This window comes from Stegastes partitus, unplaced genomic scaffold (assembly GCF_000690725.1).
Source record: "Stegastes partitus isolate 25-593 unplaced genomic scaffold, Stegastes_partitus-1.0.2 Scaffold278, whole genome shotgun sequence".
In the NCBI taxonomy this organism is placed as follows: domain Eukaryota; kingdom Metazoa; phylum Chordata; class Actinopteri; family Pomacentridae; genus Stegastes; species Stegastes partitus.
Window position 1 is genome coordinate 450,885 of NW_007578009.1, and position 17,147 is coordinate 468,031.

Consider the following 17,147-nt stretch of genomic DNA (forward strand, 5'->3'; position numbering starts at 1 on the left):
GTGGTTTTATTTTTGCCAACTGGTTTGATGAGTTGCACCTGCTAAAAATACTTTCTTTTTTTTTTTTTTTTTAAGAATATTCATCCTTTGCAGTGGTAAACAGATGTATTCAATACTGTGGAGAAAAAGTTCCGAATGCAAAAACAGTCACTTGGATGTCACTGTGACTGCAACTCCACATTAAAATGCTTATTACAATTCTACCTCCACATCCATATAGATGCAACTGCACCTCCAGCCGGAAAATTGGGAGCACACACTGAAATTTTAGGCACAAGGCACAAAAACGCATCATTTGGACAAATTGCTCCGTCCGCCTTATAATACTGAAGGTAATGCAGATTTGTGCATATTAAAGAACAAATGTTAAGCTATTTTACCAACTAAAACCAATCTTGGAGTACCCTCAGAACCAATGTGAGCACCTTAATGTGTTTTTACATACCAGGGTATGAAATCCATAAATGTACAGCTGTTCTGTTACTGATATTGAGTCTCTCAATGCTTCAAAGAGAATATCAAAACTAAACACAAAATCATGCCTCTCTTCTGCCTGTCACTCTCCAACACCAAAACAGCTCATGTTTATTCTCTTTGTTATGGAAATCAAGCAAAACTCTTGACCTGCATTTTACCTCAACAAACCAGCCTTACATTTAAAATAGCAAGACGAAGCCTCTCTGAATCTGTATAAGGCAGGAAGAACCTGTAACACAGAACCCGAGCTGCTGCGAGCTGACAGATGAGGTGACAAGAAAAAAAGATCAAGTAGAGAAGATAGCAAGTATTTTTAGCTTCTCCTACTTACTTTACAGTGGTGGAGATACGGAGGTGCCTGATGCCAGGGGTTGGGAACTGGCGAGAGTTCAAGTAGGAGATGTGCTGCATGACCTTGTCGAAGGCGTCAATGTCATCGCCTTCCACGGTCAGAGAGGACTGGTTGGGGTTGAACTCCACCTGAGAGAAGAAAACCAGGTGACAGACTGTGATTTTGGGAAACGATTTCTCACAATGTCAACCCAAAAAAAATATGATGTATGCACAGAGAGACTGATACTGAACTATTAACAAAATACATCTGAACCCCAACTAGTTTCTGGATGTCACATTTTCACTCACTGTGGGCTCATCTCTTACTGCAATATAAAGTCTTGCACCTTTATGGAAGCAGTATAGCCATGTTTAAAAGCTGAAAGACCTCAAAAGTGTCTTCTGTGCAGTGTGACGAAGCTATAGGTGTTACAAATACTGATCAAAAATGGTAGCTCTTAATACCATAGATATTTTACTACTGTTTTTTTTAGTTGATTCCATCCTGGTCTCCTGTCTGCTCTGTGTAAAGTCTGCAGTTCACTTCAGCTGAAGAATTTTTGTCACCTGACTGCATTTCGGCATTTTTAATAAAGCTTGTAGAATTAAGTGATTTTCATAAAATATCCTGATTTTTAGCTCAAATTAGGTTGTTTTTCCAGATGAAACTGACAGTAACACACAGTCAGTTCAGGGACCATCGGACAGTGAAGAAAAACATGCCTTTCAAACCCATTGGTGTGTGTTAGGGTTCAGAGGATTAATTTATTTATCATCCGTCACATATAATCCTTTCAACCTATAGTCTAGGAGAACCTGACAATGTTATACAAGCAGCTGAAATATGCTCTTTCAGTTAAGCAGTAGCTCCAAATTTTAGGGCCAAGACCTTAAAAAGCTGCAAGACGAAATCAAAGATGAGATGACTGATGAAATAGGGAACCGTTTTTGTTCCAGTTTCTGCTTTTAGGTGTTAAATGCTGGGTAGTCTACCCTGTCAGACCTCAGAAACAATCCCTTTTTGGGTCAAACTGCTTACAGTTCACACATATACAAGCTATTAAAAGGGGCTGAGAGAAGGGATGGGCACCACTGGGATCCACACCCAGATGCAGCCGGACTGTTTTGTGCTTCTCAAACACTCTGCCCTACTTACCTTGACAGCTGAAGCTACCTCCTCGGGCAGCTGCACGTCCAGTCCTTCCTTGCAGGTGTACAAACAGTCGATCACCTTCTTGTTCTCCAGCTTGCCAGAGCGGATGATGAGCCCCGCAAGGTTCCCTCGGAAATACTGAGCCATTCGAGCGTTTGCGCCTGGTTACGTCGGGATGGAGGCGAGGGCAAGAAAACAGTAACACACATAAGCCGTTACTTAATTTTGCATCCCACAGACTTCACCTTTTCTGGGCTGGAGATTCAAGCATGCTTACTCAATGTGAAAAGCTGAATGGAATTCATGCAAGTTAGTATGTGTGCCCTTACAAGGCCCAAGGCCCAGAGAGCAAGACAGGCAAATGATGGATGAGCTTATGCACGCCTTCTGCACATGCAACATTTGCAATAACGGGGTACACTGCTGCCTTACTGTGGAAAAGAAATGGAATCAACACAAAAAAAAAAAAAAAACTCAACGAATGAGACTTCCTGAGATAATGGTGGATTAATCCTCTTTACTTTCACAAAATAACAGAACTATGTTGAGGAATGCAAAATGCTTAGAATTCATAAGAATGTCCTCAAATCTGCAGCCCTGACATTTCAATATATTTGAGTATTTCAGAACTACTGGGGTGCATCAATCCTGCTGAATGAGAGGTGAAACAATTTTCATGCCTTCCTGCTAAACTATAATGAGCAGAAGTCTGCACCACTGCAGTCGGTGACAAACTCTACATCTCAAGGTCACACAATCCAGTGATGTGCGTGTACGTGTTCTGTAGGTTTGATATCCGATATGGAGGAGGTACAGCTTCTAACCCCAAGGTCATGTTCTCAAAGAAGAGCCAGCGTGGCCGAAATGCTGCAGCCATGTCAGAATTTTGTGCTCGTTACGTGTTTATCTCTGTTCTGCTGGTGTATCGGGTTCAAAAAGAAACAACTTCCTGGCTGCTGCAGTGAGAAGACTGAATGAACGGAAGATAAAGATAATCAGGCAGCATTAAATCATATGAAGCTCAACAATACTGCCTCATGCTGCAAAAAAAACACACACAAAAAAAACCTTTCTGCATCTAGAATGTTTGAGAATCATTCTAGTCAAAATGGTATGAGGATGCAGTTAGCATGGAGGGACACTGTGGACACATGGACATATCTGAGGAAAAAGGGAAAGACTTGAGCAACCTGAGGTGGGCTCAGAGACTGTCTCAGTGTCATTGTCATGTCCTGAGTTTTCTGTAAAGGACAGAAACAAGAGAGCAGGGAGAGAAAGGGAGGAAGGTTGAGGATCTGCAGGAGAGATTCCGATGCTACACATGAGGTCATGGTGCATCATTTGAGAATCTAGGAAAGAGTTAATACTGCGACGGCTAAGCACATAATAATATGCATACTGTACTTTACACAAGCTCGAATCAAAGGGAATAAGAGATATCGTAAGAATATTTTTCACTACATTAACAGCAGCAAAATGTTACAAAAGCAGAGCATGTAGAATAATAAGAATATGTAAGAAATACTTTTTACTCTATATGACACACATGTGCCTTATTTGTGACTAATTAGTCAATTCATCTTTTCTCTAAAAATTAAATCAAAGCATTTACCTTGCCAGCAAGCACCAATGGTAAGCTGAGTTTCAATCTTGGAGGCGTGCAGCGGGTAGTCCTCTGTAACCAGGAAGGGCTCAAAGGTGGTCCCATCCACAAACAGAGACACAGTGGGGAACTCCACATTCAGCACGTAGTGATGCCACTCTTTGTCACACACCTGTGAAGACCCCAATAAAAATAGAAAATGACTAAGTCCACTGTATCTCACTTTATTTTTTTTCCCCTCAGTATCCTGCGTCCGGCTACGTTTGATTTTACGAGCGGCTGACCTGGTCGAGCTTCCAGTGAAACTCTGCTGGTTTGTAGTTCTCTGCCTCTGATGGATCCTGGCGTAGGAGGAAGATCAGCCTGCAGTTGTGGACGTAGAGAGAGTAGTGGTGTCTGTTCATGTCTGTAGAGGAGAAAATAAAAGAGGAGATCAGGATGAGGAACTGTAACAGGGAAATGTAATCATTTCAACAGAACATTGCAGCCATGTGTAGAAATCATAAGAACCAGACAACAGCCACATACTCACACAGTAAAAGAAACATCTTGTGTGGCCTGTGCTGTTATTGCATTATATTTACAATTGAAAGTCAAGAGGGCATTAAATTACCTGTACACACTGTGCACTATTAACAAGTTATGACTTTATATGTAAAAAAAAATTCAAAGCTGCCATTTCTTGTTTATTTACATATAACGTCTTAACAGATTCTCAGAAGCAGAGAGCTGATTCCTAATATTGACGGATATATTATTCTCAAATTGTTCTCCTGGACATCCATCCATTGCCCAAATTCGTGGAGAAAACCAGCAAAAAAAAAGACAAATACACATTGCAGAATGAGCATGATTATTGAGCATCATGTTTACAACCCTTTCTGTGCTCACCACGGCTTTTTACTACAATTTATAGCATTATAACTTTTTTACTAAAGACATTTCTCTCTCTCTCTCTCTGCTAAACATGATTGTGCTACAAGACGCCAAGAAGCTGCTTGGCAATTTAGAAAATTAATGCACATGCCCCACAGTAATTTGAGCATTAAGAACTAAACACTAAAATGTATGAGAACAGAACCGAGCCTGAGACAGTGATTGTGAGATTCTCATTTCTGTGAAGCAGAGCCTGCGCTGAATGGAGGTCATGAATGGTGCTGAGATCATGGCTATGGGAGCTTCCTGTCCAGGCTGCAGCCGTTCTGATGTAATCCTTCTTATATAAGCAGTCGGACAGAAGCTGATGAACCGCCTCCCCCTTGCTGGCCACGGCAGAGACTTTACAGTCAATAAGATCAAGGAGCTCGTGACCACACGCAAAAATTACACCGAACGACAAAAATGGAAAGGTCAGCGAGCGCTCGGCAGAGGTGAGGATGAAAATATAAAAGGGAAGCACGTTTCCATGTTAGCCAGGCAGCTGAGAATAAACACTGGAACTTCAGGCTACAATCAATGTGTGTGTGTGTGTGTTTTAATTAGGGCCATACATCCAGACACCATATGTGCAGCTATAATGAGCACGACACTCAGATGGTGAAAGAATTAAACACAGGTTTTGACCTCTTGAGTGGACACCAGATATTTTACTGCTGCAGTTTTCATTGTGCATCATGTTGTGGGCATTTGTTACTGACTGTCACATTTTTATTGCAACAAAATGTCCTGCAACACAGCCTGTAGTAAAGTTAAAAGTCACTGAATTTTTATCACGTGGCTGTTGCTCAGAGCTGAGTCACTAATGGCTTCACAGTTGTGCAAAAGAACACACATTTTTAATTTAATTAAATTTTTTTACGCAGGATCTAGTTACAGCAAATGGTTTAATTTTTCTGAATGTTAAAATGAGACATGTAGCATAAACTGATTTTGATTAAATATTGCAATTTAAAGCTTAGATTTGATCACGTTTCCTGACCAAATGACAAGTCACAGATGTGTACTTCAAGGACTGTTGTAAAGCTGAAAATCTGTTGCTTTTATAGTCTCTGGTTGCAATAAATGGTGTCAATTATGGAATTATGTTATGATAGTTTGGTAAAAAAATGTTGTTTCTGAACTGTGCAGACCTTTTGTTATGCCTCAATTTATTTATTTATTTTTTTTACCATTACTGGAGTAAAAACCCTTTAAGACAAGTCAGAATCGTGGAAATGAACTGATTTGACCTTAGCTGAGTCGTCATATGTTCCGAATGTTGAATAAGAAGACTTCCTATTCAGCATGGCAGAAAGGGAACGTTGCAATTGATTCACAGTGGGTCAGACACCCTTTTGTCTACAGATAGATAACAAAAAATACCTTCAAATATACATGTTTATTGTAGGTAGATTTTTTTTTTCTTGAGGGCTGTTACCTGTCTTGTCAGAGTTGCAGAGGATGGTCTCCTTCTCATGGGCCCCGGGGCCATGTCTCATCCACACAGAAATGGTGAAGGGCTCCTTCAGGGTGGTGCTCACCATCCCATCAGGAACCTTGATGGCCTGGGTGCCGTTGAACTCAAACACCTGGTCGCTGTCGTGCCCGTTATCGGTGGGCAGGCCTACAGTCCAGTTGGCGGAGCTGCTGGGTGCAGGAAGGAGCTCCACAGTGCCGGAGCTGGCTCCTAAAGATGGAAGACGCAATTATACCGAGCACTTACATTTACTGTTATCGAATGAGCATTTCCAGCTGAGCAGTTACTTACCGCACAACTTGTGCAGGGACTTCTCAGAGTAGGTATCACGGTCACAGCCCTTCCCGATATGGCTGGTTTCCAGCTCGATGGTGGCTCGGATGGATGTGATTGGCTCATCACAGGTCTCCAAGTGCATGCTGGGGAAAAGGGCCAGGCTACCTGTGCCTGGCTCGTATTCAATCCTCTTGTTGAAGCCTGAAAAATGAGATGGGCGAGAGAAAAGAATGAAGCAGTGTTCTTGAACAGAGCGCTGACAACAGGTGAGCCGTAAACACAGGGCCTGTTAACAGTAATTACTCATCAGGAAATATTTCAGCTCTTTCAACTGTGATAAAGGCCTTAAAGGAGTAAAATAACCTCTTTGACAATGGTAGCCTGTGTGGACTGCATGAGTGGATCACTTCTGTCCAACACAGAGACACACCTGAACAGTGATAGTTGGAGAGCTTTGATACCTTGCCAGCTGGGTTTGCAGGTGGGCTTGACGCTGATCTTGACCAGCACATCCTCAGAGGCGCGGTTCTTTCCACAGTCATAGGCAGTCACGGTCAACTTATACATGTGCTCTTTGCCGTAGCTCAGTTTCTCTGTGTTCTTGATGAAGCCTGAGCGTAGTAGGGAAAAAAAAAAAAGAAAAGTCAATGTAAGTACCAGCACCGCTCTTTGTTTAATTTCAAAGCTGCAGCTGTGCTAGTAAGTGTTAGAAAAATGAGTCAGACAGCAGGTATAAAAACCTGTCAAATTGATAAGCAGCACACCAAAACATTAAGTGTTTCAGATGAAACAGAACTGCCACGTAGAAAAAAACCCTCGGCGTGATTCACTGTCGGGCCGATGTAAAAGCATAATATATTGAGTGACGTCTCTTAGGGCCACATCATAATGTTTTGACTTTTACCTTGAGATGCTATACTAAGAGTTTATTACCAAGCTATGCAAGTGATTAAAAGCAGGTGATGGTATTTGTTTGACTAAATCAGATGCATCTCAGGGTTTTTTATTTCAACCTGATCAGCTGTCACACTCAACATCATCTCTTTATCCTATCACCTGCCTATATGTCCTTGTTCTCAGATCTAGTCATCATAATTGTTCGACCTCAATGTCCGTTTTTTTATTGGATCTTTGATTATGTTTTGAAAAATACAAACATAAATAATCCTGCAGTCTGACACAAATCACCGAACAATCTCAATGACATTTCACGAAGGCCGTCATTGTCTTGCAAACCGACAAACTGCAGTGAATTTTAAATAACGATCTCGCCGCATTGTTGTTTACACAGATCGATAGATATTGTGATGTGTGTCAATACAATCTTGGCTCCAGCTTTTTCCAATCAGCACAAGGGCAGGGCAGCTACGTGGAAGTTCTTACCGTCTTTGTCGATGGTGAAGGGCACATCGGGGGTCACGATCTCGTAGTTGCAGATTTGGCTGAACTGGAACGAGCAGTCGGCATCCACTGCCTCCACCTTCAGTATGCTGTCGTATTTCTTCCCCTCAATAACAGTGGCTTTGTAGGACTTCTCTTTGAACACTGGTGAATACTCATTGATGTCGTTCACCTGGATGTGGACAGTTGCCCTGAGAGAGACGTATTCAAGTTAGAAGGAGTTATCAGCAGCGACTTTTTTTCAACCACAGCAAAATATTTTATTGCCACATTTGATTATGAGATAAATGCAACAAAAATATCTGAAAAGGATGGACAACTATGGTGGTTCTCACTCCTAAAGTGTGGTTCAAATAAATAAACTCCTCTGGTTGGAGTTCACGCCGTCTTGTAACAAACTGAAGTAAGAGCGGACTAAACATGAAGTCATGCGACCTGGCATTCCTTTGATGGTTTTGGCAACTGTCGTCCTGCATCATTAGCGCTACTTTGACCCACATGGAGAACTCAAATGCTGCAGACGTGCTGGCAGTAAGTCAAGCAGCGCTGTAATGGATCTTATGTGTTTAGTTATCTTCTGCTGTGTCACAAAGAGCTGCGCAAGAAAGACCTGATTTTAGGCACGGACCTCCTTAGGGCTGCAGCCAGTAACGCTACAACTATTATCATTTAGTTAACTGATTATTTTCTTGAATAATCAGTCAGCCTCAAATTGTTATTACTGAAAAATGCCAAAGGTGATGTCTTCACATGTCTTGTTTTGTGTTATTAACACTTGATAACCTAAATACATTCAGTTCACTCTAATATAAAAGAAAGAAATGGATTGAATTCTTACACAAGAATCCGGAAACATAAAATGTCTGATCTTTCTGCTTTAAAAAAAGACTAAAACAAGTAATCTATCATTAACATAGCCGCAGCTACCATTATAGCTTTAGACCTCATATGTCAGAAGTAAAAACAGACAGAACCCAAAAATAAAAAAGACTTGACTCTTGATTAATACCATAACATTGCAAGTAATAGTCATTTTGTAGCTCCATCCCACTCCCTTTTTTAATGGGGAAATGTCCATTAGGTAGCTTATTACACTCTTATTACCTTTCTGATCAATGACAGAAAAAGTCCCACAAGGGTCCTGATGTGCATTAAGCTAAATGATTAAGCATAATAATAGGTCTCAATTGAGAGAGAAGACTGATTTGACAGTTCCCATGGTGATTACTAAGGTTTAATTGTAAATTAGCTTTTGATTTCATGCTAAAGCCATGTGTCACAGTTCTGTGGTTGCTCTGATTTTCTTTCACAAACCGCATCAAATGGGTCCGGCGAGAAAGTAACCTGAATTATTTAGCATATATATATATATATATATATATATATTAGAAGGCCAGCCTCTGAATAATCAGGGTTTTTTTTTCTTAGTCATTTTCTGTGAAGTGAACATATTAAAGCAATGCATTTTTGAACAGACTGCAGAAAAACTAAAATGGATCTGGTTAAGATGAAGGGCAACTGAACTCGCAGAGGTGGACTCACTTGTGGGATTTCTTCATGTTGGCGCCATCAGGACCCTCTCCACAGTCATAGGCCTGGATGGTGAAGGTGTGCTCCTTCTGCAGCTCGCAGTCCAGCTTGTCCTTGGCCCTGATAACCCCCTCGCCAGTGGACTTGTCCAGCACCACTGCCTCAAAAGGCACATTCTGCCCGTGGATTCTGAAGCCGCAAATCTCACCTGAACACGAGTCAAAAGAGGCTTTGCTCAGAATAGCTGAGGACAGCAAGTGGAATGAAAACTTTAAATGAAAAAAAAAAAAAAGTATGTTAACTACAAAACAAATAAATTCACGCAAAAAAAAACAAAAAACATCAGCCACAGGTTTTGGGAGCCAGGGAGTTGTAGATTGAGGTGCGTGGTGTCTGTGGAGGAAGCCCAAACGTATCATATGGGTGAGTAGTTGGGGGGGGGGGAGTCGGGAGAGGGTGTGGGACATTTAGTATCAGTAAACAGAGTGTATTTTTTTCCAAGCCACTTGAAAACATTGCATCCAGTCATGCAGGCAGAAACTGAAAATATGTGAACAGGCATTTCACAGGAGTACTTAAAATATTAGAAATCAAAGTCACAAAACCAAGCTCAAAATGTAATAAAGCACAGTATTTGAAGTGAAGATCATTTATGTCTGTACTGAATAAAAATTACAACCTATCTTATGAGAGATACAATAAATAACATAAATGAAAGAATTAAAAACAAAATTTAAATTCTTAACAATAGGGAACACTGTGATAAGGTGATACAGCACCAATTCAGCCATCAAAACCCTAAAAAGTCTGTGAAAGAAAAATAAAGTCTCAGGTAACACTTTCAAGAATTTTCACATTTAAATAAAGTCTTCCTGTGTAATATTGCCTCTCACCCAAAAACTACTGCAAAATGAATCCAAATAAAAAAATCATGAAATCATAGAGAACTAAACCAGTACAAGAACAGTATTAAAAAACAAAAAGTACTGGATGAGAACTGGGGTTAGAAATATCAACTTGCTTGACATCCACATCAAATGACAACTGCAGCCATGCTAATGGTAAGGATTAGTGGTGGAGAATTAACTCAAGAGATCCACTGAGGCAAAGATGCAACAACAGAAACTTTGCAGCGGAGAGAGTTTGCATTAGTTAACAATCTCAGCAATCTCGTTCGAAGACTTAAAGGTCAGAAAAGTCCACAGGAGTCACTGTAACTGTATGAAGTCACAAAGAGGCACCATGAGCATGCTTGGTGTCTTAAAGTCGTTCTCATTTTCAGAACGTTCATTCTCTTTAAATACCAATTCTAGTATCAATTTCTGCTCCAATTGCCACAAGTGTTAAGAAGTTATGAGATCTTCTTTTGTGAGATTTGACTTTAGAGTTAAATGTGTCAAAATTGGCTTCTATGTTTTAAATTGCAAAGATTAGTTTAAAAAATGCCCATCAAAGTGACTTAGAACTCCTGTTTTTAAGCAGCTTTCTGTTTCCTGGCGACAGCTGAAAAACTGTTAGGGTCTGCAAACTGCAATGGATGTCTCATGCACAGATATTTCTAAGAACAGTCAGCCCCACATCACACTTTTCATCCAGCTGTTGGAACTCCAAAAAATTCAGGGTGAGAAAAAACGCAAGGTCGAGAAAACCAAATGGGGAAATTACAGAGCATGGCAGAAGTTTCTGTGTAAAAGTGTGGATGCCGTTTTTGCGTTAGTGGGTTAATAGTAACAAATAAGCACAAGGCGGAAGAAAGAGCCCAAGATCACCTTCTTCAGTGAGGGTCACCTCAAAACTCTCTACAAGGAAGGGAGAGAAGATAAACCCAGATCAGTTAGAAGAAGAGTTAGAAGCTCAGAGAAAAACAGAGGACAGGAAGGAAACATACTCTTGCTATAAGCTTACAAAACCACCATCACAAATGCTCATAAGCTGAAAGTCTTCTGCCAGATTAAAAAAAAAAAAGAAGGAAAGATTGAAACATTTATGAAATGCAGCTTGTGTTAAAATCTTTGCAGTTTTATAAATGCCATAGCAACTCCTACTACTGACGTGACAACGTTTAATTACAACCAACAAAAACCTCACTTTCGATGGCAGCATGTTTTGTAGAATTGCAGACGGTCTGTTCATTTTCCTCCCTCAAAACATCACACTTATCTGTTTTGGAAACTAAATTGTGGATGGCTTGGAAATAGTTTTATTTAACTCAAGATAAGAAGACAAAGAAATCTTAGGGGTACAAAATGATAATGTCCTGTTCTGCTCCTGACAGTTTTAAATCCTTTTCGCAGCCTCCAGTGGGTTTGATCTGGTCAGTTTGTTCTCACCTAGTGAACAATTAGGAATGGATTTCACATTAGAAAGGCTGAGTGGGAATGGCTAAAGGATGGATTTCACATTGGGGGCTGTCATGCAGTGGCTGTTACAGCCTGTGTCTTTAACTGCTCTAATGACTTGCTCACACCAGGGTTTTAGGAATTCCTCAGGTAATTCATTAGTCTCACAGGCCTCTCAGCTTGCGTCAATTCAGCCATCACAGTCGTAGCTGTGTATTTAGTTGTGACCTGCAGTGGCCATTTAACCATTGGTGATAAGTAAATGCAGCGAATTATAGTGATAATATGCTAGTCCATTTGCAGAAACTTTGCAGTTTAAGGGTTTAGATAGTAAAGTGGCACCATGACAAAGTGTTCTGTGATGCTTAATGACCCCCAATCAGCACAATAACTCAGACTGAGATCAATTAGTATAGCACTCCTATATTCCAGTGGTATATATAACATCCTCCTTTATGGCCTGTGTCATGTGTCATGTGTCTGTGGCTTAAAGCCTAGTATCAGCAGCTAACAAACATTATGCTCCATATGTGCTTAAAAAAAATATTAATTTATAATGCTGCATTTATGCAAATTTATGACCCCTGTATAAAAGGTCACATAAACAAAGGATCTGGCTTCGGTTCGTGTCTATGTCCATCAGTTAAAAATTCCCTTGATCAGATCCGACATTGCTAGTTCCAGCTTCCCAGCATGCATGTGTTCCGACAAAACAATTCCCCAGTTGCTATTTTCAGGGCCCAATGCTGCTGAATCCTACACTTAGGTCCCCCTTAAGATGATGATTGGTTTAACGAAGTACAAACACACTAGAGCATTTTTCCCTTCATAGCCGAATAATAATGAGGTGCAGATCTGCAGAATGGTCTGGCTATATGGGACTACAGAAACAAGGGCATTTTCTGATTTGTTTTTGTCACCTTGTCTATCTATCAAAGATCTGGTGGGCAAATTATTCCCTCCTTTGAGCACAGACATTCATAAACACTACCGTCATTTTCAGGGGCTTGGTTTGAACTATTTCAGGTCCAATCACCCTCACTGAAATCCTAACCGGGACATGCCCACACATACATAGACCTAGCACCAGTCCCATAATACATCAGTCTAATACACACTCTAACTCACAGTGACTTGGCGTCCATGGTAAACATTCACCTATTCACACTGATCTGACTTAAGAGCTTGTGATTAGGCTTCTGAATGGCCTGTGGGTCAGCTTTACAGTGCACCCTGTTTGTTGGCACAGATGGAGCGACTGGAAGGAGGCTTGCATGACAGAGCAGGTCACCCCTGCTGCCACGTGAAGCCAGACTGCTTGCTCTGTCTCAGCAGAGCTCGTTCACAGGGACACACAGTCCGTTCGTAAAACCCTGCTCATCAAAAGAGGAGCCCCGGCTGAACGAAGTCAGAGCACCAAGCTCTGTATTCAACGCTAATTTACTGTGAAAGGAGACAAACGTCATGCAGAGAATGGGCGTATTACTCAATTCTCCAGGCCTCTTGTTAAGGTTGTCAACCTTAAAAACTGCCAAACCAATCAGCACATAACTTTGTGAAGAAAATGACATCTCCTCTGGCCGGCACGTGGGTGTTAAAGCCTCACATTCTAAATCAGGAGAAGTAATCTGAGATTAAAATGGTCATATAAAGTCCAGTGGGAGCACTGAGTGTGAAGCGCGCAGCAGACAAAAGATCACACACAACTCATGTGATGTGAAATGGTAGGAAATCATTTCCAGTGCTGTGGTGCTTTGAATCCAGGCCAAAGTCAATCCTGATGTGATTAAAACCCCCAGAGCTAATGCTGCCTTGCTACGTAATTGTGCCTCTCTATTGGGACAGAAAAAAAAAACATGAAAAAGTATTTTGATCTGAATATCAAACAGGCCAATCTGGAGGATATGGTAGCCAGCTGTATGTCAGCATGACAGGCAAGTCATTAAAGTCTTATGTGTAAAACCCCTTTGAGGCACACAAGTGTGCTACCAGAAGTTTTTCAACAGTGAACAAAGAAAGTAAATATGATTTGACAGTTACTGTCTTCATTACTATTGAGTAAGTGATCATTTGATCTATGTAACTGAACATAGTTCATCTCAGATATAGCCTTTATCACAGAAACAATCAAGAGTTATACATAATAATACAGCCTGCAGGAGGGACCGCTTCATACATTAACCATGGCATACTCATGATTTCAAAGCATGATGCTGAGAGTAGATTAGAGGTTGTACTTCCCTGTTAAAGTCTGTGTAAAGGGAATTTAGAGATCATACATGTTCAAGTTAATTAAAATTGCAGTGAAAAGACTTTGAACTATGTAGAGCTGCACTGTGGAGTTTGTTCAACTGTTGCAAAATAATTTTTGTGTTTGGGTTTTTTTGCACGGGCCAGAACTCATAGTTTGAGGATAGCAGTGGCGCATGAGCCCTGGACCTAACACTATAATGTCACAGAAAGTGTGTGTGCATTACCATCAGTGGTTCTCCTGCTTGATTGTTATTTGCTTCACCTTGTACAGCCTACAGTTTGCTAACTAGCTGCAAATGCATCTTCCCTGGAGGTCAGAATTTGCAGTACAGCTCAGTGCCATTATTAACATTTCCTAAGACAGATGAGACGAAGAGACGGATTGATTTTCCAAAGAGACACATTAATGGAGAGCTGAGACCCATCACCAACACTCACCTCTGCAGTTAGTTTTACAAACTTTAATCGGAGACAACTGCAATTCACAGACTCTTAAGTAACAAGCTCTGAACTGACTATCTCCCTCTCTGGCCTTCATCCTCCCATCACACCGACATCTGGTGCCATCGTCGGACATCCAATTAGGGTAAGTTGCCTTTTAGTTTGAGGCTACAAAAATATTCTGTATCGACAGTTTAATATTTCACATCTAACCCATTTGGTTCAGCTAAAACTAACTCAGGTTTGTTTACATGGCTAGTATGGTTCATTTTGGCTGGTGTGAAAGCTGTCAATCAGTGCCTTCAGCAGACACTTCCCAACAGTTTCACAGCACAGAATACTGTTTATTTTTTCACAAATATGAAACTTAGTTTAATTAGCTCTGTATTTTTTAAATCACTTAAGTGTGGCTGAAGAAGAACACAGTTATCCGAACATGGTCTTTAAGTACAGCTTTCCACCTATTTCCTCTACAAGAATAACTAATTCAGTTTATAAATAATATATCACCAAACAGATCATGTGTCTTAAAAGGCACAGATCAATGTCCTTGAAATGTCTATGAGATGTGAATTATTCATGCAGATTTTCTGCACCCATCATGTGTTACACAGTTTCAATACGTACAGAGTAATTAGTGTACTTTCTCTTTCATTTATTGTGAAATGACCAGTACAGTGAAGGAACAGCAGCAGCAGCAGCAGCAGCAGCAGCAGCAGCATTAAACTTTCTCTCTCACCTGCATAGCGTAGAGGAGCATCTTTGTCCAGTGCAATTAGAGGAGGGTCTAGAAGAACTTTGTCATCATTTTCCGTTACGATCCCGTGGTACGTCGTCTCGATCCATGGCTTGTGTTTATTGACTATGAGAAACAGAGAGAGAAAAATGTCAACGTCTATAATGACTCCATTAAAATTATTTCTGTCCCGAGACGGGACGTTTTGATCAGCTACTCCTGCTAGTCTCAGCAGCACTAAACAGCAATTTACATGATTTTTTGAGTGTGTTTTTAATGATCTACTTTCATTTGTGTTTGCTCAAATTGCTGGTTTGGTTTTTATCTTCCCCCCTCCGATACAGCTTAAATACATTTTTAATGAGGTTTTGGAAGCTTTTAATGTTATTTTTAGAAACACCACATAAAATGAAGGGATCACCTACAACAAGAGCAGGCAGCCATGAACCAAGGAAGACCAGAAATGTGTCATTTCATAGGAAACAAATGAGCCAGTGTAACATTTAATGACCTAAAAACCATGTCTCGCAAATCATTCTTTATCTTAAATTTACAACGCTCTGTTATGACATTGTTTAAAAAAAAAAAACTAGATCAAAATTATAGCATTGGTTATTTTGTGAAAGTCCTTTCTACCTTTCTTTGACACTTTTATCACAGCAGCGATAGAAAACTCTACTATGATTTTCAGGACAGTTTGACGAGCAGTAGCTGGGTGTTTACAGCTCTGCGTGCCCATCAGCCTGGGAAGCATCCCAGCTGCAGACAGGACTCTGTCGTAGCTCTCGGTTGCAGAAAAAGCTGCAGTCAGTGACATATTTGGGCCAGTGTGAAAAACAGTGTAGATGCACGGGAGATGTAGCTCTCTTGCCGCCAATATGTGCCCACTCTAGAACAAGAGGAGAGGATGGCATTCCTGTGCTACTGATCTCCAAAAGTGATGCTAACTCCGGCTGACAGTACGCTGTGGGGGACAGATACACTGAGAGAGGTAACTGGACCAGACACTACACAAAATCTAAGTATGTCCAACTAACTCTGACTGTATTATCAAATTGTAGTTTCAATTTAGGCACAATACCACATTAAGAAACCATCATGAAACTGCTTCTTGCCAGCTATGTATGATTTTTTTTTACTGCTTGATCACAAAGACAAACAAGCATTATTTTGCATTTTTTAAATTACTGAAGATTGCAAATGATCCTGTGCATGTTAAAATCTGTCCAGGCATGCTGCCTCTGCCCTGACCCCCTATAGTTCTTTTTCAGAAGGTCAATTTTAATGTAAACAGCCTGATAAAGTCAATATTCCCGGCCCATGCATTCAAGCTAATCAATACTAACAATGAACTGCTGCAAAAGCCAAAATAACAATGGCATGAAATCACTGACCACAACAGACTAATGCGGCCCAGTTTAATGTAAGAGTCTATCTGGGGTTAAAGGGATCGTCTGGTTTCTTTGAAGTGAGGTTGTAATAGTCACTGTACCATAACAGCAGGTGACACACCCTTAGTTTGGAGAAGCAGAAAGGAACACCAACATGGAGGCTGAGCAGTGAGCCGCTGTGGATGGATGGTTTGTAACAAAACATGTTTTAGCCTCAGTGTTGACCAAGAAATCAACCTCTGAGAACACCGGCGTTGCTGGTCTACCACTGGCACAGTCGGTTACTTTGTGTGTTATTGTTGCACCACTTAAGATCCACATTACTACGTTAACATGCCAAAGTCAAACAGCAGTAGTAACATCCGTGTTCTGTGAGGTGAAAACCATTGTTTTTGTCAACTGGTGGCTTTAAAGAAATAGAAATACAAGCCTAACTATCCCTTTAATAATGATCTGTTTTAATCATTTATAAAACATATAGTAATTTGACAGTGGCTACTTGGAAGCTTTCGTTTAGATTCATTGATTTAAATTTTATGTAAGTCAGCTGGAAATAAAGTAAGTTGTCTGTTGTTGTTGTTTTTTTTAAATATATATAGTAGATCCAAGTTTCTGAAACAAAAAGCTGATACAAGCTTTAAACAAGTCAATGAGCTGCTTCAGAAGCAAATTAAACCACTGCAGGACAAGGTTGCACTGCTGACCTTCCCAAATAGAAAGCCTCCAACAGTTTAGTTTGTTCCTATAAAGCCCATTTTGTTATTTGTCAACTGAAAGCTAAAAGGAAGAACCTAAACTTTGAGAAAGACAATCGTACCT

The 17,147-nt window shown here is 40.5% G+C and overlaps 1 protein-coding gene across 3 annotated transcripts in view; it reads right to left on the reverse strand.

Annotated features, from left to right (window-relative positions):
* clstn1 (calsyntenin 1) overlaps positions 1–17,147 on the reverse strand; it is a 37,871-nt gene that overhangs the window by 8,371 nt on the left and 12,353 nt on the right. The window contains exons 2-13 of one of the 3 annotated variants that reach the window (XM_008282595.1): positions 14,941–15,063; positions 10,938–10,967; positions 9,181–9,376; positions 7,621–7,829; positions 6,699–6,848; positions 6,253–6,438; positions 5,923–6,171; positions 3,851–3,972; positions 3,576–3,738; positions 3,154–3,204; positions 1,967–2,124; positions 809–957 (exon numbers count right to left, since the gene is read on the reverse strand). In XM_008282595.1, coding sequence (XP_008280817.1) covers positions 809–957; positions 1,967–2,124; positions 3,154–3,204; positions 3,576–3,738; positions 3,851–3,972; positions 5,923–6,171; positions 6,253–6,438; positions 6,699–6,848; positions 7,621–7,829; positions 9,181–9,376; positions 10,938–10,967; positions 14,941–15,063 — 1,786 coding nt within the window. The remainder of the gene's footprint in view (positions 1–808; positions 958–1,966; positions 2,125–3,153; positions 3,205–3,575; positions 3,739–3,850; positions 3,973–5,922; positions 6,172–6,252; positions 6,439–6,698; positions 6,849–7,620; positions 7,830–9,180; positions 9,377–10,937; positions 10,968–14,940; positions 15,064–17,147) is intronic. The other 2 variants (XM_008282596.1, XM_008282597.1) reach the window with 2 other exon arrangements.